We start from the raw sequence: 20,780 nt of genomic DNA, 5'->3' as shown, positions 1-20,780 counted from the left end.
CACCATGTGCATTTGACCATCATCCTTAAGAGCAATTAAATGTTCATTGGTAATAACTGAATAGAACACAAAGAAAAACTATTTGTTTATAAAACATGTTTCTTTTATTGCTTAAAGAATACAGCTTTGTAGTAGGCAAGTGAATGTGTATCACAATCAGGTTACTTATCTTTACACTGAGGATTTTACCACAGTCACAATGCAAATGTCCGATACTGTGCCGGAGGAGGGGAGATAACAAATTCAGCTGGGATATCAAAGCATCTTACAAAGTGAAAGTTAAACCTTAACATTGTGTACATTGTCTTGGATGCAGTCAGCAACCAAGCATCACATCATAGCACCTACACCTTGGGAAATCACAAACTCGGGGTGTTAGTCTATCCTCTATCTTTGGTTCTATGAGTCAAAAATATTGAGATTCTGAAAGGTGTAGCTAATTAGCAATACTGTGTTTGAAAGTAAGAAAAGAAATGCATCATAAACTGTGTGACTGAGCTAAAATAAAACAAAACGCCCACTTAATTTTCTATTTAACAAAAAATTCAATTACATATTCACAACCCCTCAAATGATCCTCTGCCAAACAAATACATCAAGAGAGGAGTAAAAGAAACTTTTAGTAAAAATGACTGTCCAAAGGACCACAAGACAGGAGAAACTACCTGCTCCAACATTTTCCTAGAGCTGTTCTCCAAACCCACCAAGTTATCTAGAACAACGCGTAACAAAATTAAGCAAATGGAGCAGTACCTGAAGAGGTGAACACTTGCTGTGTTGGAACCAAAAACACTGACAATTTTTGACCACCTTCTGTCTTCAGCATATCCACATTCATCTCTAAATCTACAAATCACTCACAACATAAAGTAAGGACAAAATTAAACATAACTGGAAAAAAGAGTAAAGATGAGATGAATCGAAAACTCTATAACGGCTTCTTAATCCAAATAACTGTTTTCAGGTACTTCCTTCCATGACATGTGGCTATCTAGAAATCCCCCTCATCTTTAAAACTGTCCATGTCAATGTGCATTCATGATGTTGGACTGATGTACATCAGTTATCAAAAGACACCTCAGGTTGCAGGCCAATGACAGTACTGGGAGATTTGTGCTAACACTGTCCATGGGAGGGATTCAAACAGGTCTAATGGGTGTCCTGGGGGGAGGTCATATGTCGTCCTCCTCATCTTCATCTTGGGAGGAACCAGCCTGCTGGGCAGCGCTGGCGGAGGCTGCTGCCATCTGTGCCTGCTGGGCAGCCTGCTGCATCTGCATCCACTCCTGCTGGGCAAGCTCTGCCTGCTGCTGGCGCGCCTGGAGAGACATTCAAACCAACACACACAGTCACACTGGGCAAAATTTAACGGGGCAAATGAGGATCTCAATGGGTAAAATAGTGATGTTGATAGTTGATATTGAAACTTCAGATGCACAATATAATGAGAATGAGGCCATGCGATTTCCAGAATATAAATGTTTACACAATTACAGATTCAGTAACTTTGCTTTAAGCCATACCTTGGCAAATAACTCTTGTTGCTGTCTGAGGAGCTCTTCCTCTGGAATACCCAGGTTTTCCAGTCGAGAGCTCGCCTTCCTCCTCTTCAGTGCTACGGTTTTACACTCCTGCAGGACATCTTTCACCTCTGTGATGTAGGATGCGAAACCAAGGCTTTCAAGGGCTAAAGATAGAAAAAAAAAAAAGCAAGACGCAAAAGCAAAACATTCACTCTTGTGTTGTGAAACCTCAGCCCAGACACACACATGGCAGTGAAAGGGACACACCCCCTCTTGTGCTCATGAACACACTTCTACAACAGTTTGAAGAACAAATACTAATAAAAAACATGAATAAGGACTCGCCATTGATAACGTGCTCAGGAGATATGGTCTTCTTCTCGGACCTGTTGCATATCTCGTTGGCCTCTGAGGATATGAGGTGTATGAACTCTGTGCAACAGTTGACCACAAGCTCTCTGGCGTCGTTGGCCACTCGCACATTTGGAAGAGTTTCTTTTATCATCTTGTTGATAGCTGCTCTGGGGATGGTGAGGTCGTCATCGTTTCCAGAAGAGGAAGCCATCGTGGGCAGGCAAATGACAACAAAGCCCGAAAAATAAAATAAAAGCTCAGGTTCACGACTGAGCTTGTCTGAGAAGTTATCCTTCGCTGGCTTCTTCTGTGTCAAGTGTGTGTGCTACACGGAGCAAGACGGCAAAATACCAATTAGCATAGCTGGGTAGCAGGACGTCTTCAAAGTTAGCTAGCTGGCTAATTAGCCAACTGGGCTATCTAGCTGTACCTGTTAAAACAAACGAGAAGCTGTCTCCTCCAGCAAGTGCGGCGAAACGGTCCGGGTGGCGTTATTGAAGCACAAAGAAAGGACATGGAAAGAAGGTAATACTGGGGGGAAAGAGCTAGGCTAGCTAGCCAACAAGCTAGCTAGTTGTGGCTGTGGTCCCTGTCGCAAGCAAGCCACAACCCTGAAGAGGAGTGGAAGCGGCGTCTGACAACATGGCTAGGCTGCTAACTACGAGCTCTTCCTTGTGTTTCTTTTGGACGGTCACGGAAGCCAATCAAAGTAAAGTCGCCACAGCGCTGCGGGTCATTCTTCGTAATATCGACCAAATTAGCCAAACATGCCAGATAGCCCCACTAGGACTTCATTTATACTGTTGTATTCTGGCCAACATTAGCCGAAATTTGTCCGGATACCACGTCAAACAAAGAGCCGGATGTGCTCCGGTCATGCGTCTGCTCGCTCTTCTTCCTCTGCGTCTCTTTTTTTCTTCTGCCTGTTGTTTTTTTTTTTTTTTTTTTTTTTTTTAGCGGATTGCAAATCATTTACATTTACATAACGCCACCTGCTGTAGTGGAGTTTGTACTGTCATTGCATTATACATACACTTATTACTCTAGTTAAAAGAAAGAAAGAAAGAAAGAAAGAAAGAAAGAAAGAAAGAAAGAAAATTACACCCTATTTCCCAACATTGCCTGTTTTATGTAACATCAGCACCCTTTTAATTTTCCTGAAGGTCTGTCCTGTGCCCAATTTTGTGTGTCCTATGCACTATATTTCTTATGTCTCCCTCTTATGGTCTTCGTTAACAGACTCGTGTTTTGTGCCAGTCACTTGATGGATACCGCCATCTACTGACCATTTAAATAATTAAAAAATATCCTTTCTGGCTATTCTATTCTATTCTATTCTATTCTATTCTATTCTATTCTTTACTTACCCCCCCCCCCCCCCCCCCCCCCCCCAAAAAATAAATAAATAAATAAATAAATAAATAAATAAATAATCAATGAATGTTATAATGCATATTATTTTAGATGAAGTGCCACGTGATGTGAGGTTCAGTGAGAGCAGAAGGCAATACCAGATTAGGCGTATGTGTAAATACATAATCCAGTGTCTTAAACATAATGTGTTGGTGCAAGAGCGACTTGTTGTGTAAGAGCTAATGAAGGTTTCTGAAAAGCAGCTTTGAATTGTTGAAGAAATACATGCTAGCGCTCCATTAGGTGGTACATCCACATCTGAACTATCATCATTTTATTTTGAAAATGTTTCCCAGGTCAATATTGGCTGACATGAGCAGATACAATGACATTGTCTATGCCCTTCACAATTTTGCTTACAGTTGATAATGATGATACAGGGCTTTGGGGGCTTAAAGAGGATGGATGTACTATGTATTATGGTTTAAAAGCTCGAGCAGGTGCTCCTATAGGGTCCTCAAAATGGAGACTGCAGGCTGCTGTCATCCCATGAAAACCCACTCATACCTTTCATCCTTAGTTTGTTCACAATGATCGTGTCTTGAACATATCAAATCTTTACATAAGATGACAATAAAATAAAATGCTGTCAAGCTATCCAGACAAAACACAGATTTACGACACAGTGAATCAAGTCATTTTCAGGAATAAATTGAAGCAGATGTCGATTCTACGACTTCTCCCCGTCCTTCTCCAGGGTAAAGCTCTTGCGGCTCCTCCAGCGCAGCAATTTGAGGAAGTTCAGACTGGCATTGAAGACCTTGTCATGATCAAACACCATTTTGTAAAAGGTGTCAATAGGAAGGTCACCATTGGGGTCGGCATATTTGAGGGTGGTCATGGGAGTGTAAAGCGTGTTCGTCTGGTGGCGGAATGGGGGATTCTCCATGGTGATGATTTTGAAAGTATGCTAGGAGAAAGAAATAAAAGCACAAGTGAAACACAAACCATATTGTCTTTGTGGCACTTGTGCAGAGACAGGTTTCTTGTGCACAAGACAGTGAGGCATGCAGTATGTTTTGTGTGTGTGACCAGATGGTACCTCTGCTATGTCCTCAGGTGTCTGCCCAAGGGTTTCAAAGATTTGTTTGTAGTTCTTCAGGTAGATGTTAGTGAACATGTCAGCAGTCACTTGGTCTGCTTTGCTGAGATCAGTCTTCAAGCCCTCCTCATAGACCTTGCGCTCAAACTCTGTTATCACTGGGCCTGGCTCAATCAAACTGATGCTGGAGCAGCAAAAGAAGAAACACTCAATATTAGTATAATCACAGCTCTCACCTGGGTGACTGAGGAATGCAGTATGTTTTCTGGGATAGAAAAGTAACATAATACTAGAGCTTTATCGTTAATATTCTGTGGTGGATCATTTTGTTTTCAAATATTTGGCCACATTTGGTTGGTCACATTTTAGATGAAATCACCCTGTGGAGATATTTTGTTGTGTAATATTCTGTTGCTGTGTTTAAACTGCCCAGATCATGGATCTGATATGGCTGTTATTGCCATGACATTGAGGAGGCACTTTTTTCCCCCATGTGACATGAAACAATGGTGAGACATTGCACTCAGAGTGTGCAAATGTTAGTTTTGGTTTGCAAAAATCCTGCCTGCCTTAGAGGGAAGACTGCTCCAATATGCTTTATCTTTGCTTTTCTGATTCCAATCTCATGAGACTAATTTAAGTCTCACCAAGAGATCACTGCAAAATTAAATGTGCACATTTTGTCCCCATATACCCAGAAGCAGCACAAAAGAATTAAGTGTCTTACTTCAGATTAAACCTCAGGGCCTGTACTGCTAAGCTTTCACAGAAACCTTCCACAGCAAACTTAGATGCGGCGTAGACATCATTGAACAATATTCCTGGAAAACAGAAAAAAAAACTATTTTCAGGCTTTGTTTTGCTGCCACATTTGAATGTTCTCATTGAAAGAGGTGTTTACTCTCTCACCCTGGATGCCCATGACACTGCTGATAACCACAATATGGCCTTTCTTCCTCCTCTTCATGTCTGGCAGGACTTCCTTAAGCAACCGCACTAGTCCAAAGAAGTTAGTATCCATGACAGACCTCATCTCCTCCATTGACTGGCATTCAATGGGTCCAATAAGACCCATGCCAGCATTACTTACTGGGAGAAAAATTCAAGTATGACAAGAAATAGCAAAGAGAGAATAATGTCACATCACACTCATCAAGACCAAACTTCAGTGGAAGTATAATGTACTCAGAATATACCTATTGGCGTGAACCATATCAATTAAAATATAGAAATTGGATTTTTAATTTTACTGACTATATATAGAACCTATTTTTGTTGTTGTTGTTGTTGTTGTTGTTACTTACTAAGAATGTCAACCCTACGCTCAGGCAGGCTGTCCACACAGGCTTTGATGGAGTTCTCATCACAAACATCCAGCTGTTTGATTTCCAAGGTCCTGCCCAGTGTCCGACCTGCTGCCTCCACTAGGAGCTCACCTTTGCTTAGGTTCCTCATGGTGGCGTACACTGCAACGCACAACATAAATAAATTGCAGAGGTAACAGTTTCCTCTAATGCTGCATGAACTGACATCAGTGAACCAAAACGAATCTGTTCTCGTATATGTCTGATACTGGTGCCATGACTAAGATAAGTACGCTCAGATAGATATCTTAAAAATGTTTCTTGATGCTGCACAGTTTGGTCTACCTGCATATCACTGGCTCAAACAGTTTCAAAGAAATGCAGTTATCTGTCATGGCAAGCACAGGTACAACTTAACAAAAAAGAAGATCATTTACCCATAAACCTCTTCTTCTCATCCTTTGCAATGCGGGCAGCTAAGGCCAGGCCAATCCCAGAAGAACAGCCCGTGATGAGAACTACCTTCTGGTTCATTGTGTTTCTCTCACAAATCCAGCAGCAGACAATGAGGTAGAACAAAAGGGGAGGCAGTGGATGACATGGAGAGGCACTTTTAAAGCCCCATGCCTTAATCCACAGGGCTGCAACTCAGCAGGATAGGTCTGTACTCATGTACTCATATAATTACTACCAAGCCTGGCCTGTGTGTGATGCCAACACCCACTGAGAGCTTAGGTGAATGATGTGAAGCTCATGTTTACTGCTGCAATGATTTCAAAAATATGTTCAGAAGCTTCACAGTGACCACATAGGTTTTTGTATTAAAATAGAATTGAAAAAACAATTAAAATAAAGAATTAAAAACACAATTAACACCATCAGACAACCTTCAAAATGCAGAATGTTTTTATTAACATTTCAAATGGAGAATCTCTATCCAAAAAAACTTTTGAAAGCAAGCATGTGGTCTTGAAAACATACATTCTTTGTCACCAACAAATGTTTCCTTTATTATATGAATTCAAATTTGCAAAATACATTTTCTGTGAAACGGCAAATAAACTTTCTAAGTTATCATAAGGACACTTTGTACTTAAAGACACAGTGTATAGTGCTGTTACCATATACTCATTTTCTCCTTATTTTCTTCACTAAATTTGATTAACAAGTTTACTGCATTTTAAAGCAAAACATAAAAAAAAACCTCCAGATAAAATACTTTCAAAAAATATTTCAACAAAGCCTTGGTCCGATATGTTTTACATAGTGAGTTTGGAATTATAAGGTTCTAAGTGAGTTTTTATTTTTATTTTTTTTATTTTTTTAAATCAAATCTACTTTTATAATGATCATAAATGCTATGCTTCTGTGGTGTTTTTAAGGGCCTTTTGAAGTTAATTATTTAAAAAGATACAAAGTAGATAATCATATTCCCAGATCACATGTCTTTTATTAGTCAACATCTAAAAACTGTGCACCACTCTGATAGGCCTTATAATTCTAATCTCACAATATGTTACAGGAAAATGCCTTTGATTAAAAGTCCAACCTCAGACGATAAACAATGTGTGTTTGCACATCCTGAAGATTCATCTGCTTTGTGTGTTTCTAATCACATGATTATACTCTAAAGCTAAGCAACAGCATGAAGGGGAGAGCAGGCATGTGTGTGACTGAAGCTAGTTACACCAAGCCTGCATGCGTTCCCAAGGGTTGGTGTCCCACATCTTGGGGTCCCAGGCGTGGAACCAGCCAGTGAAGGTGGGCGGCTCTGCCCCTTGCTTAATGGTGATGATGGGAATATTACGACGGCCAGAGGGGTCAGTGTTCACATAATCTTCAGCTATAAGGAAAAGAAGTGATACATGAGGAAAATCACTGAAAGAACTATGTCGATGTTGTCGATGTGACAACATATGAAAACGGCTGTATTTCTTAAAAGAAAGCAAAATTCCCATGCCAAGTTCTTGTCAACTTTGACAAAGGAGCGATTGAAAGCATCCTGACTGGAAACATCACAAACTGGCATGGGATGTGCACGGCCCAGGACAGGAAGACTCTGCAACAAGTGATTAAAACTGCCCAAAACATCATTGGTACCCATCTACCAAGCCTCAGTGATATCGGGGAGGTGAGGTACCTGCGCAGAGCCAAAAGGATACTAAAAGACAATACCCACCCCAGCCACAGCCTGCTGCCATCAGGGAAAAGATACAGAGGTATCCGCTGCCGTACCACCAGACTACAGAGCAGCTTCTTCCCTCAGGCTATGAGTCTACTAAATGCACCATCTGCACTCCTCCATGCTTAATAATTCTATTTTTTACACAATCAATTAATCAATCAAGAGGGAACCACATTTTAATTTCATTATACAACCTGTTGTATAATGACCAATAAACTTCCTTGTATCCTTGTATGTTATTTAATATACCCATAACTACAGCTGTGGTTATCTTACCAATCTTGACACATCCTTTTTTCTCTGCCTCATTGGCCTCGTTGCCGATCCAGAGGAAAATCTGGTGAGAACAAGGATACAGGAGGAAAAACCGTAAGAGATTTAGGGATAAGGAAACAATAAAAGTAAGATTTACCAAGTGAATGGACCATGTCCAGGAAAGCAATGGCAGGAAAAAGAGTTTACCTGATCCCAGGTGTCCAGAATCATGATGTCATCAGTTGCCAAATCCATCTGTGTGAAATCCCCAGGCACTTCCTCTGCCTAAAGATAAACATTGTGCAACACATGGTTCCCATACTGAGTCCATACAGCAACTGGAAATGAACTGAACACAAATACCAACACCCTATTTTAATTAAAAAGGATGAAAATTTGCATACTCACAATCAGCCTGCCTGTCTTGTTTGAACACCCAAACAGCCGTGGAGGCTTGACCATCCTTTGCAGGCTTTTGGAGGTCTGGTACTCCTTCTTCCCTCCAAGTGCTGACCAGAAACCAGCTGTGGATAAGGAAAAAAGATTTTTGTAGTGCCTGTTTTAATTATGGCATTATCATGTAGAGAAAATGCTCTGTTTTCAATACTCACCTGGCTCCTTGGATTCAGCCACCTGAGTAGCATTTCCTCTAAGCAGACTTTCAACATGCTTAGCTGCAGTCATCTCCTCTTCAGTGGCCCCTTCTCCCCTCCACAGGAACATAGCATCAGGTGACTTCAGCACAAACACATCATTAGTGTTCAAAGAGGCAGCAGAGGGCTCCACCTGGATCAGCAAGAGAGAGAGAGAGAGAGAGATGGTTGGAACTGGTCGTCATGAATCATGATTTGTTTGGCTGTCTCACTGTTTACGTTCAGTCTAATGAAAAAGGCTGACCTCGACAGCCCGTGTGGCTTTGGTGGAGCTCTGACGGATATGGAAGAGTCTTGTACTGCCAGCCTGGGTCTGGCCTCCTTTACGGGATGTCCCACCCAAGTGGATGACCAGAGGCTTTTCCTTAAACAGGCTCACAAGGTGAGCGGGTTCTTGGCCCTGAGTGACACGAACCTGCAAAGACACAGCAGTGTAAAAAAATGCTTTTTACTTGTAAAATGAATGAATGTATCACTTATAATGAATGACATATATGATAGGAGTTGTTTCTGTACATGATTTAATGGCAGGATTAAATTAATGAAGAAAGAACTCTAATGCAATGTTCTGGCAGTAAATGTCTCACCTGAACAGGTGATCCTCCCATGGAGTCATCCAGTTGCACGGTGAGATAGGCTGACGCACCCAATTCATCCTTACTGCATTTCAGCCCTTGCCTAAAGACATGAGAGCATAATATAGTCAGCTTCGACAGGGAAAATGGATGGGAACAGTGCTTCTCCATTCTCTGTTGAGTCTAAAAAGGCCTTCATGCAGTCAACGGGGAACACTAACCACGTGTAGATGATATGCTGCTCTCTGCCTCCAGATTTGTAGGTGTACAGCACCAGGTAACAATCTCCTCCATAGAACTGCCCGTAGTTGGATGGGTCCACAGGAGTTTTGTCACCTCCTTCCACACGCCAGATCTATTAACATCCATTAATACTCCATGCTTAACAACTCCATGCTGTAATTCTTAAAGGAATACTCCAATGTTTTGGGCAAAATACCTTTTTTCGGATTAACCCAGACTGAGACAAGATGTTTAAATAACGCATTGGAACTAAAGCACTGGACATACAGAGGTAAAAATGGTATCAAACATCTTGTCTCAGTCTGGGTAAGACCGAAAAAGGGTATTTTGGCCATAACGTTGGAATATTCCTTTAATAACACATCAGTAGATCTAGTGAAGTTGCAACATGATTCTTTATTCTAGTGACCAGACCTGGACTTTCCCAGAACCATCGTCCACCATGCAGTGCTGGGCAGCCATGTCCGGTTTGTTGTGGAGTTTGGAGGAGTCAAAGGGAATCTGCTCCACCTTGGCAATGCTACCAATTGTGTACGCCTTTCCTGGGCCTGTGGTCTGGTACTTGTCCTTCCAGTTGGAGAAGAACTGCTTGAACAGGGTGTTCTCACCTGCTGCTGCCATCACTTGAATCTGTGTATTTCAGTAACAGACACAAAGGTATATGGAGGGCTTAATCATAGATACACAGAAACATTCAAAGATGAGAAAGAGAGATAGGGAGGTAAGATTTTTTTTCATAGAAAAGAGGTTTTACATGCAGACTTTTGCCAAATTTTAGCAGCATCACTACAATACCTGGGTGTTCTTTGGATAATTCTTCTGTTTGATGAAATGATCTGCAACTTTTAAAGCGGCTTCGCGCTCGGATTTGTTTGCATCTGGTCCTGTAGTTTGGGGTGAGGTATAGTGGTTAGCAACTTCACCCTCTGGTGAAATGTGAGTGAGTCATATTTCCCTTTCCTCAAATGGAAAGGAACCACAGTTGGCCAAATAAACAAGTTGTTACTAAGAGTTACGTGGGTGATCATTAATGAATAAAACAAAGTATGACAATAAACTGCGGAGGAAAACTTTGTTTATTCAGTGCTCCGGTACCTTTCCAGACAAAGATCTTTTTGTCTGCTCCATTATCGAGGATGTAGCATTCACTGGGGGAGAGCATTTCCTGTTTGAATGGGCTACTCTGGGCCACTAAAGTTGTCTTCATGGAGCCAGCAGCATCAGAGATCTAGAAAGAACACAGAGATGGATCCATTCTCCATATCCTCAGGATACTGTATTATATATCCAAAAGAATTCACTTGAGATGGCCCAGTTTGGTATTTTGAGGCCAAAATCCAACGGCTTCTCAACCATATAAGCCGATACAATACAGATGTGCATTTTTGCAGGAATCTTAGTACAGATGCATGGGCAAAATAGGTTCAGCATCAGCCAGGAAAAAAAATATTGGGCTGTTATTATTGCTTTTCAAAACTGATATCAGCAGATACTAATAGTTGGACAATATATCAGTGAATCCGTGGAACTTGTTTATATAATATTTTTATGCAGTACATTTATATCACATATGTATAGTACCTCTTACTGGGTGTTCATTCACAGTCAGTGAATACTTACTAGATAGAGAGATCCCTTTGACTTGTTTGCTCTATCAGTGGATTCATCATCATCTTCTCCTGCAGGGATGTTGGGCTTGGGTCCAAGCACCTATAAATAAATACACACACATTAGAGGCAAGATTACATGATTACTGACATTGTTTCTAGCTCTTAAGTGAGTCAGATAAATATTTGGTCCTTGCTGTCACGCCACCACCCACAAACATTTGCCAGCGTTTCCTGTGTTGCATAAATTTTAGTGTCAACAGCAAATACTCACATTAATGACGGCATCTGGTTCTTCACCTTCGTTAATCATGTGCAGTTTAGCACGGCCCCTTCTCTCATTGTCACGAATATGAATGGCCACCTGAGAGGCCTTCATGCGCTCAAAATGATTGCAATCACTGCCACACCAATGGTAGATATCCTACATTCAGACAGAGAGGGTATAAGAAGATAAGTTAAAGGTATAGTCAAACCCTGCAATACTTGGAAGTAGCATTTTACATATTATCTTATTAATAATCTATCTCCTCTTCCAGATCACCTTTCCCAGATCAATAATGAAGCAATCTCCTTTGTTGAAGCTGGACCAGGACAAGTCCACCTCTGTGGCCTTGATGACTCGACGACCCTTGACATGCAGCAGACGCTTTTCATTCATTTCATTGGTTTCCGCATGCTGGAAGCCTGAGGCAACTCCACCTTTCTGTGATGGGAGGAACATCATATGAAATATTGTATTAAGGTAATTACATTAAACTATGACAATATGCGAAGATAGTGTTGGATGATACTTAGAACAGTTGTATAGATATGTCATACGGATAAATGTCAGATATATATAAACTCTCACATGACAAAATTAGTCAAAATTTCAACTCAAGTTTTTAACTTCCATGATACTACAGTGCATTAACTATCCTCAGCCAATACTGCCTCATCTGTTTTCCTAAGGCCTGCTTCAGTATAATGACATCTGCAGCTATTTGGTGTTTTGGCATCAGATAGCGCTGCAGTTTCACGCATCCTGTTTGCCAGCTCAATCGTTCCATGGAAAACCTCAGTGGAAAACCCCAGGGAGTAACCAACTAAGGCTTCACACAGTTCTCAAAATAGCATCATTTTGTAGTTTGTAGTTTTTACATCAACATACTGTAGTTCAAAGTATTATTTTAAACTTGTTACGTCTTCCCATCAGTTTCACTTTTTATTTCAACAGAGGCTTTTGCAACAGCGGTTGCAATAAGCAATTCCCACATCACTACATTTGAGCTGTAGCCTCACTTTCCTTCCTCAATTTCCTGAGGTTGAAACCATTTTTCTGGTATGACCTCATCGAGCATGCACACAGGTTGGCAGTGGATATACACAGGGATATTTATATGCTACTATTTTAACCCATTAGAGGAACCAGGCAGCGGGTCCATGCTAGGCTTATGTTGTAACTTTTTGTACAATTCACTACCTGTCTTGGCATTTATGTTTATAAGAATATGAAGTTTAATCATTCTATAACTTACAAAATGTTGAACAAGAAATCAAGTCACAAAGGTTGCTGAGCAACAGGCACACCAGAGGAAGGCATGTGCTACCTTGTACTTGATGCCAGACTTGAAGTAGCCTGAAAAAGTGAGCGACTCATTGCCTTGGACTTCACGGAACTGTACAGGGGAACCGCCCAGGAAGTTATCCAGCTGGGTGGCAAAGACGGCCGCACCACCTTGCTCATCAACAGTACTTTCCTCACCTGTGGGGCCAGTGACAATGGTTATAAACAAAAGAAATAAACACACAGACACAGACACACACACAAAAGGCGGCAAATGTATTGATTGGAGTATAGATGCATCATGTAATAAAATGGAGGGGACATGAATTATTGCATAAGAGGGGAATTGCTTGGTGGTGACATCAATCTAACAACCTAAATCCATTACCAAGCCAGATGTGAATGTTGTAAGAAAGACCACGGGTGGTGTAGAGCAGAATGTAAGCATCTCCGTTGTAAAAGTTTCCATAGTGCTGTTTAGGAACAGGTTTCAAGTCCATTTTCTCCACCCGCCACACCTGCAGGCCTGGCTCCTTCCCCGCAGTCTGGAACTCTTTGTGACTTGCCATGGCTCTTGGGGCCTAGCAGGAGAAACATTTTCTTGAACAAAAGTGAGCCATGCCACTGCAATCACAGCATTAACCAATACTGACACAAAGGAATCAATATTTGTTGAGAATTTCACAAAATTTTGCATTTTCCCTTCTTTAGCTGTATAAGACTAGATTGGGTGAGTCTTTCTGTTCATCTTAAGATGAGGGGCACAGAAAAACTGCATCAACTACGATAATAAGCTACACAAAGTAATATAAGCACACCCATGCACACTGCAATACCTTTTAACTTGCCCTTGACTTTTTGAGCCTCTGCATTATTAAAGGTTATCAATAGAGGCTAATGACAGGTGGAGACCACAAGGTACTTTCACAATATCCTGCGGTAATTCCCCTCAGAACTGATCAATAATTTGTTGTGGGTACAATCACATCATGCGCTGAAAATGTTTCATATGTATGCTTAATACAAAGCCTCTGGGAAACATATTAGCATTGTGCATACAACTGTTTGCTTAAGACAGGTATGTTATGTTCAGTGAATCAAAAAAATTATTGCTGATAAGACAATATTTTCATCATGCTGCCCCTTTACTAAATGAATACGTGACAGCAGTATTGCTTTTTGCTGAGTTTATTGAACATACTGTAGAGTTACTGTACAGTTGTCCTCTGTGAACAATTTACAATAAATCCATCTACTTTCCTTGCAGGTTTTGCTGCTTAACTCCCAGCACCTTGTGATGAACGTTAGATGTGACTTGATTTAGAGAGGCGAAATGACAGCAAGTCACCTGACAGGTCCTCTCCACTCATTGTCAAGCCATAATACAAAATGCTGGTGCGAGCTATTTGACAGAGGCAACACATCCCAAGGGCTTTAACATGCCACTCCCAAAAACAGAGAGCATTATCTATGGCGTTTAAACATAGCCCTGAATTAACTGTCTAATTAGAGGGAAAATATATTGGTGCAGTTTGGGCAACATTAACATGTCCCAGATGTCTTGCATGACATGAAACTGCAGTATCTGTACTTTTCTTGTCTCTGCAAAGAATAACACATCCTGTTTTCTAATTTAAATCTGTTTAACTTTGACTACAACGACGGTGAGAACCAACTTCCTGAAATAAAGGTTTATTCATGCATTTTGTTTTTCCTGGTTGTATGTGATAAACCATACAACCAGTGTAAAGAAACAGTAATGCTTCTCTACATTGGTTTCGTTGCAACAAGCAAAGAATTCACGTTGTTTTGAAACCTGCAGCTACTTGTTGCTGCAGGCTAAATAATACGAATGCCCGAAACCGAACCACCTTGACACGGGCAGACGCGACATCATGTATAAATTGTAGATAACCGGCTTAAATAAGTTCAGAAACCTCTGTACCCAAACATGGGGCATGCAAATAACTAGTTTAACCCATCTTTCCATTTGGCCTACCTGATGAGGTCAGGCGACAGATACTGGCTGTAGAGAACAACTTGGTAATAATTTCCAGATTTGCGCACAGACTGACTGCGAACGGGACAGCTATATAGCCTGAAAAATATATCCGTAGGCTGACAGAGAGGCGGGTCCAGCCCAACCAGCCGCACCCCAGCCCAGGTCTGACAGGCAACAAAGACTGCATTTATAACAACCACCCGTCACATTCACAAGAAAATGTCTTTATTTTATTTTATTTTATTTTATTTCATTATATATTGTATTATTTTATTATCAAGTAATTGTTGATAATTGCGGTGACAATAATGCGCGTGTGCAACACAAGAAAAGAAGAAAAGTAAAAAATGAAGTTAAAACTACCACAGGCAGTCTAAATAAATAAATAAAAAGTAAGTTCACACTGGCTTAACAGCATTCCCGGAATTAGAATGTGCAACACAGGTTGCACAGTTAAAGCGTGCGAGCCCCACCCAGTTACATTATGGTAATTTAGCCTCTGTCTTGAGTTTTCATTGTTATTAATCAACATCAGCATCATCATCAATGAGAACATTTGCTACACTTCAGTTAACAGAAAAGCTGCCACGTCTTATTTTGGCATGTGGATCAGACAGGTGGCAGAACCCCATACATATATAAATATATCACAAATATGTCACAGTGTGTTTGCAAAGGGAAAAATATATCAGATTTGGTTTTCAAAAAAAAAAAAAAAAAAAAAATACATTCAAGATTGCATTTCTTACTGCTACTTATAGACATGATCATGTATGTGAGGAGATGCACAGGAGCTGGACAAAACAGAAACGCTGTATGAAAAGAAACATGGACACTGAAGTAGCTAAATTATTATTTCATAATCAGAGGGCAAAAACATATATCAGTGTAAGTGCCATTTAGCAAAGTAATGTAAAGATCATGAATCAGGTTCCAAAAAGACTAAATAGTCAGTGAATGTTGAACACGAAGGTGCATCAGTCACAAAGAAGCAAAATAGATCTATCTATCTATCTATCTATCTATACACATGCACAAATCGACTTGTTGACTTAGAGTTGTATAATTATTGCATATCAAACAGGCAAAAAAAGCAGGTCAGGACAGATCATAAAGACAGAGTGAGCACCACTTCTGAAGATCCATTCCTGCTGATGTGTTGATGGAGGGCCTCCCAGCCTGATCCTACCTGCATGGCAGAATTGACTCATTGAATACCCCACCTGGTGGTGGAGCCAGCTGCCAGGACAGCTAAACACATCCACACATCTAGAAAGAGTGCACCCTATTATCTCCGGAAACTGTCACAGGAACAGCGACAAACCTTTAAAAACTTATGTACAGTGGACGGACAGACTCATTTATATTAAAGGGCCCATTTTTTTATCTATACCTGCCAAATGATCCCCCTAAAGTCAACTACTAGCTTGTAAATTTGATAGAAATTGAGTCTGATAACTGTCTGCATGGTCATAGAATAAATGCTGAGGAATATGAGGGCATTTTATTGGACCAGGCATATTCTGTGGAGTAAAAACCTATGTTGTCACTGTTGTTGCAAGAGGCCCCAATACACATGGGTGAACAAAGTAAAGATTGCTTTTGTGAACACCGGGATTAAATTAATTGCCTTCCATGACCTTCCTATACAAAACACTATTTGGCCTTTTTTGCAGAGTGGGAAGTTAATTTCCACCTCCTTCATTCCTGCAGAACTAGAGACTTTCCATCTTAAAGAATGGTCCAGTATCCCTCTATACACAGTTCAGGACTTGTATAACTGTTTTCAAGGCAAATTGCATTACCTTACATCTTACAAAATTTAGTATTTATGCATTCTTAGGAATTTATATATGCTGGAGGATGATAGAGACTTGTCTCAGGCTGAGGCAGATTAAACAAGATGTGATTTCTGTTGGATTTGAATAGCAGTGACAGTTGAGCTCAAGGGCTATTAAGCACATGGTTGACTCTGGGTGTAATTGTCTGGTAGTTCCCTGGCAGCAGCTGGAGTATTTGACCACTTTTTTCATCAATATATGGCAGTTTGACAGAAAGGAAAGGCACAAATCTCTGTCCTTAGATGGCTGAGCTCTGGCAGTCACCTCAGGTTAGGGCTGGGTCCATCACTCCCTCTATCACAGAGCTGCATCAGCACATTCTGCCTCATTGTCTACTATGCACACAACTCACAGAATCCTTGTCTAAGGCATACCACCATGCCCGCAAGAAGAAAACACAATTAGTATACGCACGCGTGCGCACACACACACACACACACACACACACACACACACACACACACACACACACACACACACACACTCAGTAGATTGCATAACTCCAAGTCTGCAAACTCTCATACTTGTCCTAACTTGAGTGAGCCCTAGACTTTGCAGCACTTTAGATTACAGGACTGGTAGGGATGTGGACTGCTATGACTTAAATGGTGATTAAAACGCCTCATAGGGTATCATAAGAATATTGGAAGAATGATTAAAGTGGATTCCAACAGTTCAGCCCTCAGCAATATTTCAGAAGAACACAGTGCATGCAGAGGTTAGATAACATGGTTTCTCACTGGATGAACAAAGAATAAATGTGGAGGTGGCATGGGGACAAATTATGTGCAGATGCTTCTCCACTTTAATTTCCTGCAGAAGCCCTTGCTTTTGGGTGAGCAACAAATGCTGATAGTGCAAAACCTTTGCAGCTGTCAACAGTGGGAATGACACTGAACGTGTTTCACACATGCAAATGATCCACAGGTCACTGGTTATGTCATGGAAAAATAACAACAATTTTGATGCACATTGGTGAGTGTTACAACCCAAGGTGGCTTTATTAACAAGGTGGTTGGTTTACCAAGGTAGTTTATTTTCAAAGACAAGGGAGTGCAAGAAATCAGTTTACAGTATACACAGGGGAGGGAGGAATCAAGGGAGGAATCAAACCCTGACTCGATCAAATTGAGTCAGGTTTTGATTTGATTGATTTTTTGTTCTGAGTCTAGAGTTGCATTATATTGTGTTGACTGCTGCAGTGTGTTGGTCACGTTAAATAAAAAGTGCATTGTTGTAACTGTTTTGGGGGCAATTCTCAATGTAAGTGATAATATTTTTAATATTGCACCAGGTTAGAGGGTTACAGTATTAGTTCTCTTGGAGTCTCTTTCATATCCAAGCAAAATTGGTACTGTAACTGGAAAATTGATTGTATCATATTGAGTCAACTTGGGACCTTGTGAATCAAAATCAAATAGTAAATCAGTGGCGATACCCAACCCTGTTTGTAGTGGATCAAGTTTTGAGGAGTGCCCAGCTGAGCCCAGATGTAGATTTGACCCCACGTATACCTAAAAATGTTGCAAGGTCATCAGCAGTGCCAACCAAAATGAACTCCATGGTTTACAGTTGGGCTTAGCAAATCTAAGCAGGTAGATGAGAGCAATAGGATGGCAAGCTCAAGAGCAAACAACCTTGGATTTGGCTAGTTTTGCTCCTTGGGGAGAAAAACTGCATATTACCAATCCATCGTCACCACAGGGGGACCAAGAGCAGAGACAGATGCAGCAGCCAAGACAGCAGGCCCCGTTGTCTTAAGTGGAGTCTCTGGTATCTTGTTCTTGGTGTAATACCCCTTTAGCCGATTCACAAGGCAGACCTGGGACTGATGCTAACTGTCAAGTGTGGATGACATAATCTGTGTCACAGAGTTTCTTCTCTACAGCACTGGGACCAGAAAACTGCACAGAGCAGAGCAGACTGGAGGTTGGGTGGAAGAACCAAAACTTTATCGCCTGGCTTGAAGGAATGAGCCATGCTCTTTTTTTTTTTATCATAAAGGCATTTCATTGTGGTTTAGGAAGAATCTAGAGCCTTTTGGCAGAGGAACAAGCGGTATTCAGGCTGTGTTTGAACTGGCTGACATTCTCTGTTGGCCTGGTTCCTCAGAATGAACCATCTGTCACTTGAGTACTTGAAGAGGGCTTCTGCAGGTGTGCATAGACTAGCTGAGCAAGACTCAAGCCAAGTGCACAATTTCAGGTACAACAAATAAAATAACAGAAACATTTCATCCCAGTCCCTCTGAGAGTCTAAGTGATTTTTGTGCTGCATGGTTTTCAACTTCTGGTGAAACCTCTCTAAGGCTCCCTGAGACTGAAGGTGGTAAGCACTATACAGTCACTGTGAAGTAACTTTAAACCCTCAGGGTTTGAGTCAGGCAAACTCAAATCAATCCTACCTCAGATTTGACATCACCTCAGCACTGAACACCACAGTCTCACCACATCAAATGGGATGACTGACAATGAGTCTCATATATAAGAAATGTCACACTCATCTGGACCCAGAGGATGTGTAAGGCCACACAGCTCAAGAACCTCAGCATTTCTGTCTGACTCTAATGAAGCACTGCTATATCATGTTATTTGATCAGTGAGCACTAATTACTATGTATTAACTGCTACTAGTGATGTTCAAGAGACACATTGTCACTCAAGCATCTTATTGAGAAACCAGGAACGTAACTTTGAATCATAAATAAAGACACACATGCTTGTTTGAACAGTCTATCTACCTGCCACAGGATTGCTTTTTGTTATTTGAACAGCAGAGGCCAAAGTTTTGAATGGGTGTGGCCCACACATGTTGCTTCAAGTCAAAGCTCACTTGGGGAGGGGAGGACAAGTTCTTCAATCTGATGCAGCTCTGTCACAATGTCCAAATCCAACCTGATCGTGGACACACTTTCCTGTTATTTGGTCTCGTGATCCTGGGACATGTGACTCTCCTTTTGGGCCATTAACAAGATGTGGCATTTGGGCATAAGAACTAAAAATGCCCCAATAATTCAGAGTTTCAGGGCATTCTCTATTTTCCTAAACAATCCTTATCTTTCTCCAACTTGGTGTGTCTCTGTCTATATTACAGTGTGATTTTTGATTTCACATCAGACATTTACAAGACATACAAAAATCATAACATCATAAAAAGATGTGCATGAAATCGATACATTTGTATCTCAGTTGTTATTGTGTAAGGCAGAACACCGGCAGTCCACTTTATTCCAGCTGGTAAACTTTTAAGGTAAAGGATCGCAAACATCTTGATGTGGCATGCATGGTTTCCTGTCTCTTACCATACCTCTGTACATTGTGACCAATGCATTAAACAAAACAATTGTGCTTCAACGTCAAATAAGATGCAATGAGTCCCATACTATTCACATGAAAACTCAAGTATAACCGCAAAGCTAAAATACTTGGTGAACATGTTTGTTTGTTTTTTTCACTGTGGTAATGACAAACTATGAGGGACATGATCTACACACCCATTGTTATGCTGCCACTTTATCAGCTTTTGAGTTTTAGTGAATGCTACAAAACACATTAAAAACTCATCTGTCATAGCTCTGACAGACATCCCTACATAGGCTACACTAAACATAGCCCCAGTACCCGTTAGACCGCAGATATAATTTCAAACCAGACCAGATTATACTGGAGTTTGCTTGCACAATCTTGCCAATGGCAGCTCATTATGCAAGACATGAGGACAAAGTAGCTGAACAGCAGCTGAAAAATGTCATGAGGACTATGTACTTTTCCCTCATGGTTGTAAGTAACAAGGGCAATTAACGTAGATAGGTGGTGGCCGTAATAATATTTCTGACACTTAGAGGCCCTCTAAGATTTACAAGGGCTGAACAAACAATACTTTTGGAGAGCAGAATAACCTGCTCTCTTTCCCAGCTCCTTTCACGACCAAGGCAGCAATCCTTCAGTGCAATCACATCTGCCAGCCACACCAAAGTTTAACTATGGGTTTGGATGCTGGCCATTGATGTAGTTGTGTTATATTTCCTTTACCTAATAAGCTCTAACATCACAAGGTTTACCTCAAAGGCCACAGGAAAAAAAAAAGAAGAAGGAAAAATGGGGGTGTTATCAGACAGTGTTTAATTTGGAAGGTATTTGAATTTTAGCTTCAGTCTTTAACATGTCTTGCAATGTTTTTTCAGAATATAGTCATTTATTTTACATTAGTCTCAGTCATGTTTTAGTCAGAAAC

The 20,780-nt window shown here is 40.8% G+C and overlaps 3 protein-coding genes across 4 annotated transcripts; all 3 read right to left on the bottom strand.

Moving 5' to 3' along the window:
• Window positions 1-76: 76 nt before the first annotated feature.
• Window positions 77-2,776, bottom strand: dr1 (down-regulator of transcription 1). Of its 2 annotated transcripts, XM_030050120.1 has the most exons (4): window positions 2,308-2,776; window positions 1,869-2,202; window positions 1,524-1,687; window positions 77-1,319 (listed from the first exon to the last, which is right to left on the bottom strand). In XM_030050120.1, the coding sequence occupies exons 2-4, from the start codon at window positions 2,086-2,088 to the stop codon at window positions 1,173-1,175; spliced, it is 531 nt and encodes a 176-aa protein (XP_029905980.1). In that variant the 5' UTR covers window positions 2,089-2,202; window positions 2,308-2,776; the 3' UTR covers window positions 77-1,172. The 2 variants fall into 2 exon arrangements, with proteins under 2 accessions (XP_029905980.1, XP_029905979.1); XM_030050119.1 differs by having other exon boundaries at window positions 1,869-2,776.
• A 753-nt stretch (window positions 2,777-3,529) lies between these two features.
• LOC115358019 (retinol dehydrogenase 8) lies at window positions 3,530-6,229 on the bottom strand. The gene is made up of 6 exons (XM_030049793.1): window positions 6,074-6,229; window positions 5,637-5,798; window positions 5,242-5,421; window positions 5,060-5,153; window positions 4,333-4,516; window positions 3,530-4,200 (listed from the first exon to the last, which is right to left on the bottom strand). Exons 1-6 carry the CDS (start codon window positions 6,168-6,170, stop codon window positions 3,961-3,963), a joined length of 957 nt encoding a protein of 318 aa, XP_029905653.1. The 5' UTR covers window positions 6,171-6,229; the 3' UTR covers window positions 3,530-3,960.
• A 347-nt stretch (window positions 6,230-6,576) lies between these two features.
• scinla (scinderin like a) lies at window positions 6,577-14,782 on the bottom strand. Its single transcript, XM_030049792.1, has 17 exons — window positions 14,704-14,782; window positions 13,093-13,285; window positions 12,748-12,902; window positions 11,700-11,861; window positions 11,430-11,579; window positions 11,168-11,257; window positions 10,643-10,775; window positions 10,343-10,431; window positions 9,962-10,177; window positions 9,526-9,659; window positions 9,317-9,407; window positions 8,974-9,144; window positions 8,688-8,862; window positions 8,485-8,600; window positions 8,284-8,361; window positions 8,098-8,158; window positions 6,577-7,479 (listed from the first exon to the last, which is right to left on the bottom strand). Exons 2-17 carry the CDS (start codon window positions 13,271-13,273, stop codon window positions 7,316-7,318), a joined length of 2,166 nt encoding a protein of 721 aa, XP_029905652.1. The 5' UTR covers window positions 13,274-13,285; window positions 14,704-14,782; the 3' UTR covers window positions 6,577-7,315.
• Window positions 14,783-20,780: the final 5,998 nt, after the last annotated feature.

The sequence above is a fragment of the Myripristis murdjan genome, chromosome 4, assembly GCF_902150065.1.
Source record: "Myripristis murdjan chromosome 4, fMyrMur1.1, whole genome shotgun sequence".
NCBI classification, from domain to species: Eukaryota; Metazoa; Chordata; class Actinopteri; order Holocentriformes; family Holocentridae; genus Myripristis; species Myripristis murdjan.
The sequence above is the reverse complement of the archived record's forward strand: the minus strand, read 5'-3'. Positions and strand labels throughout refer to the sequence as shown.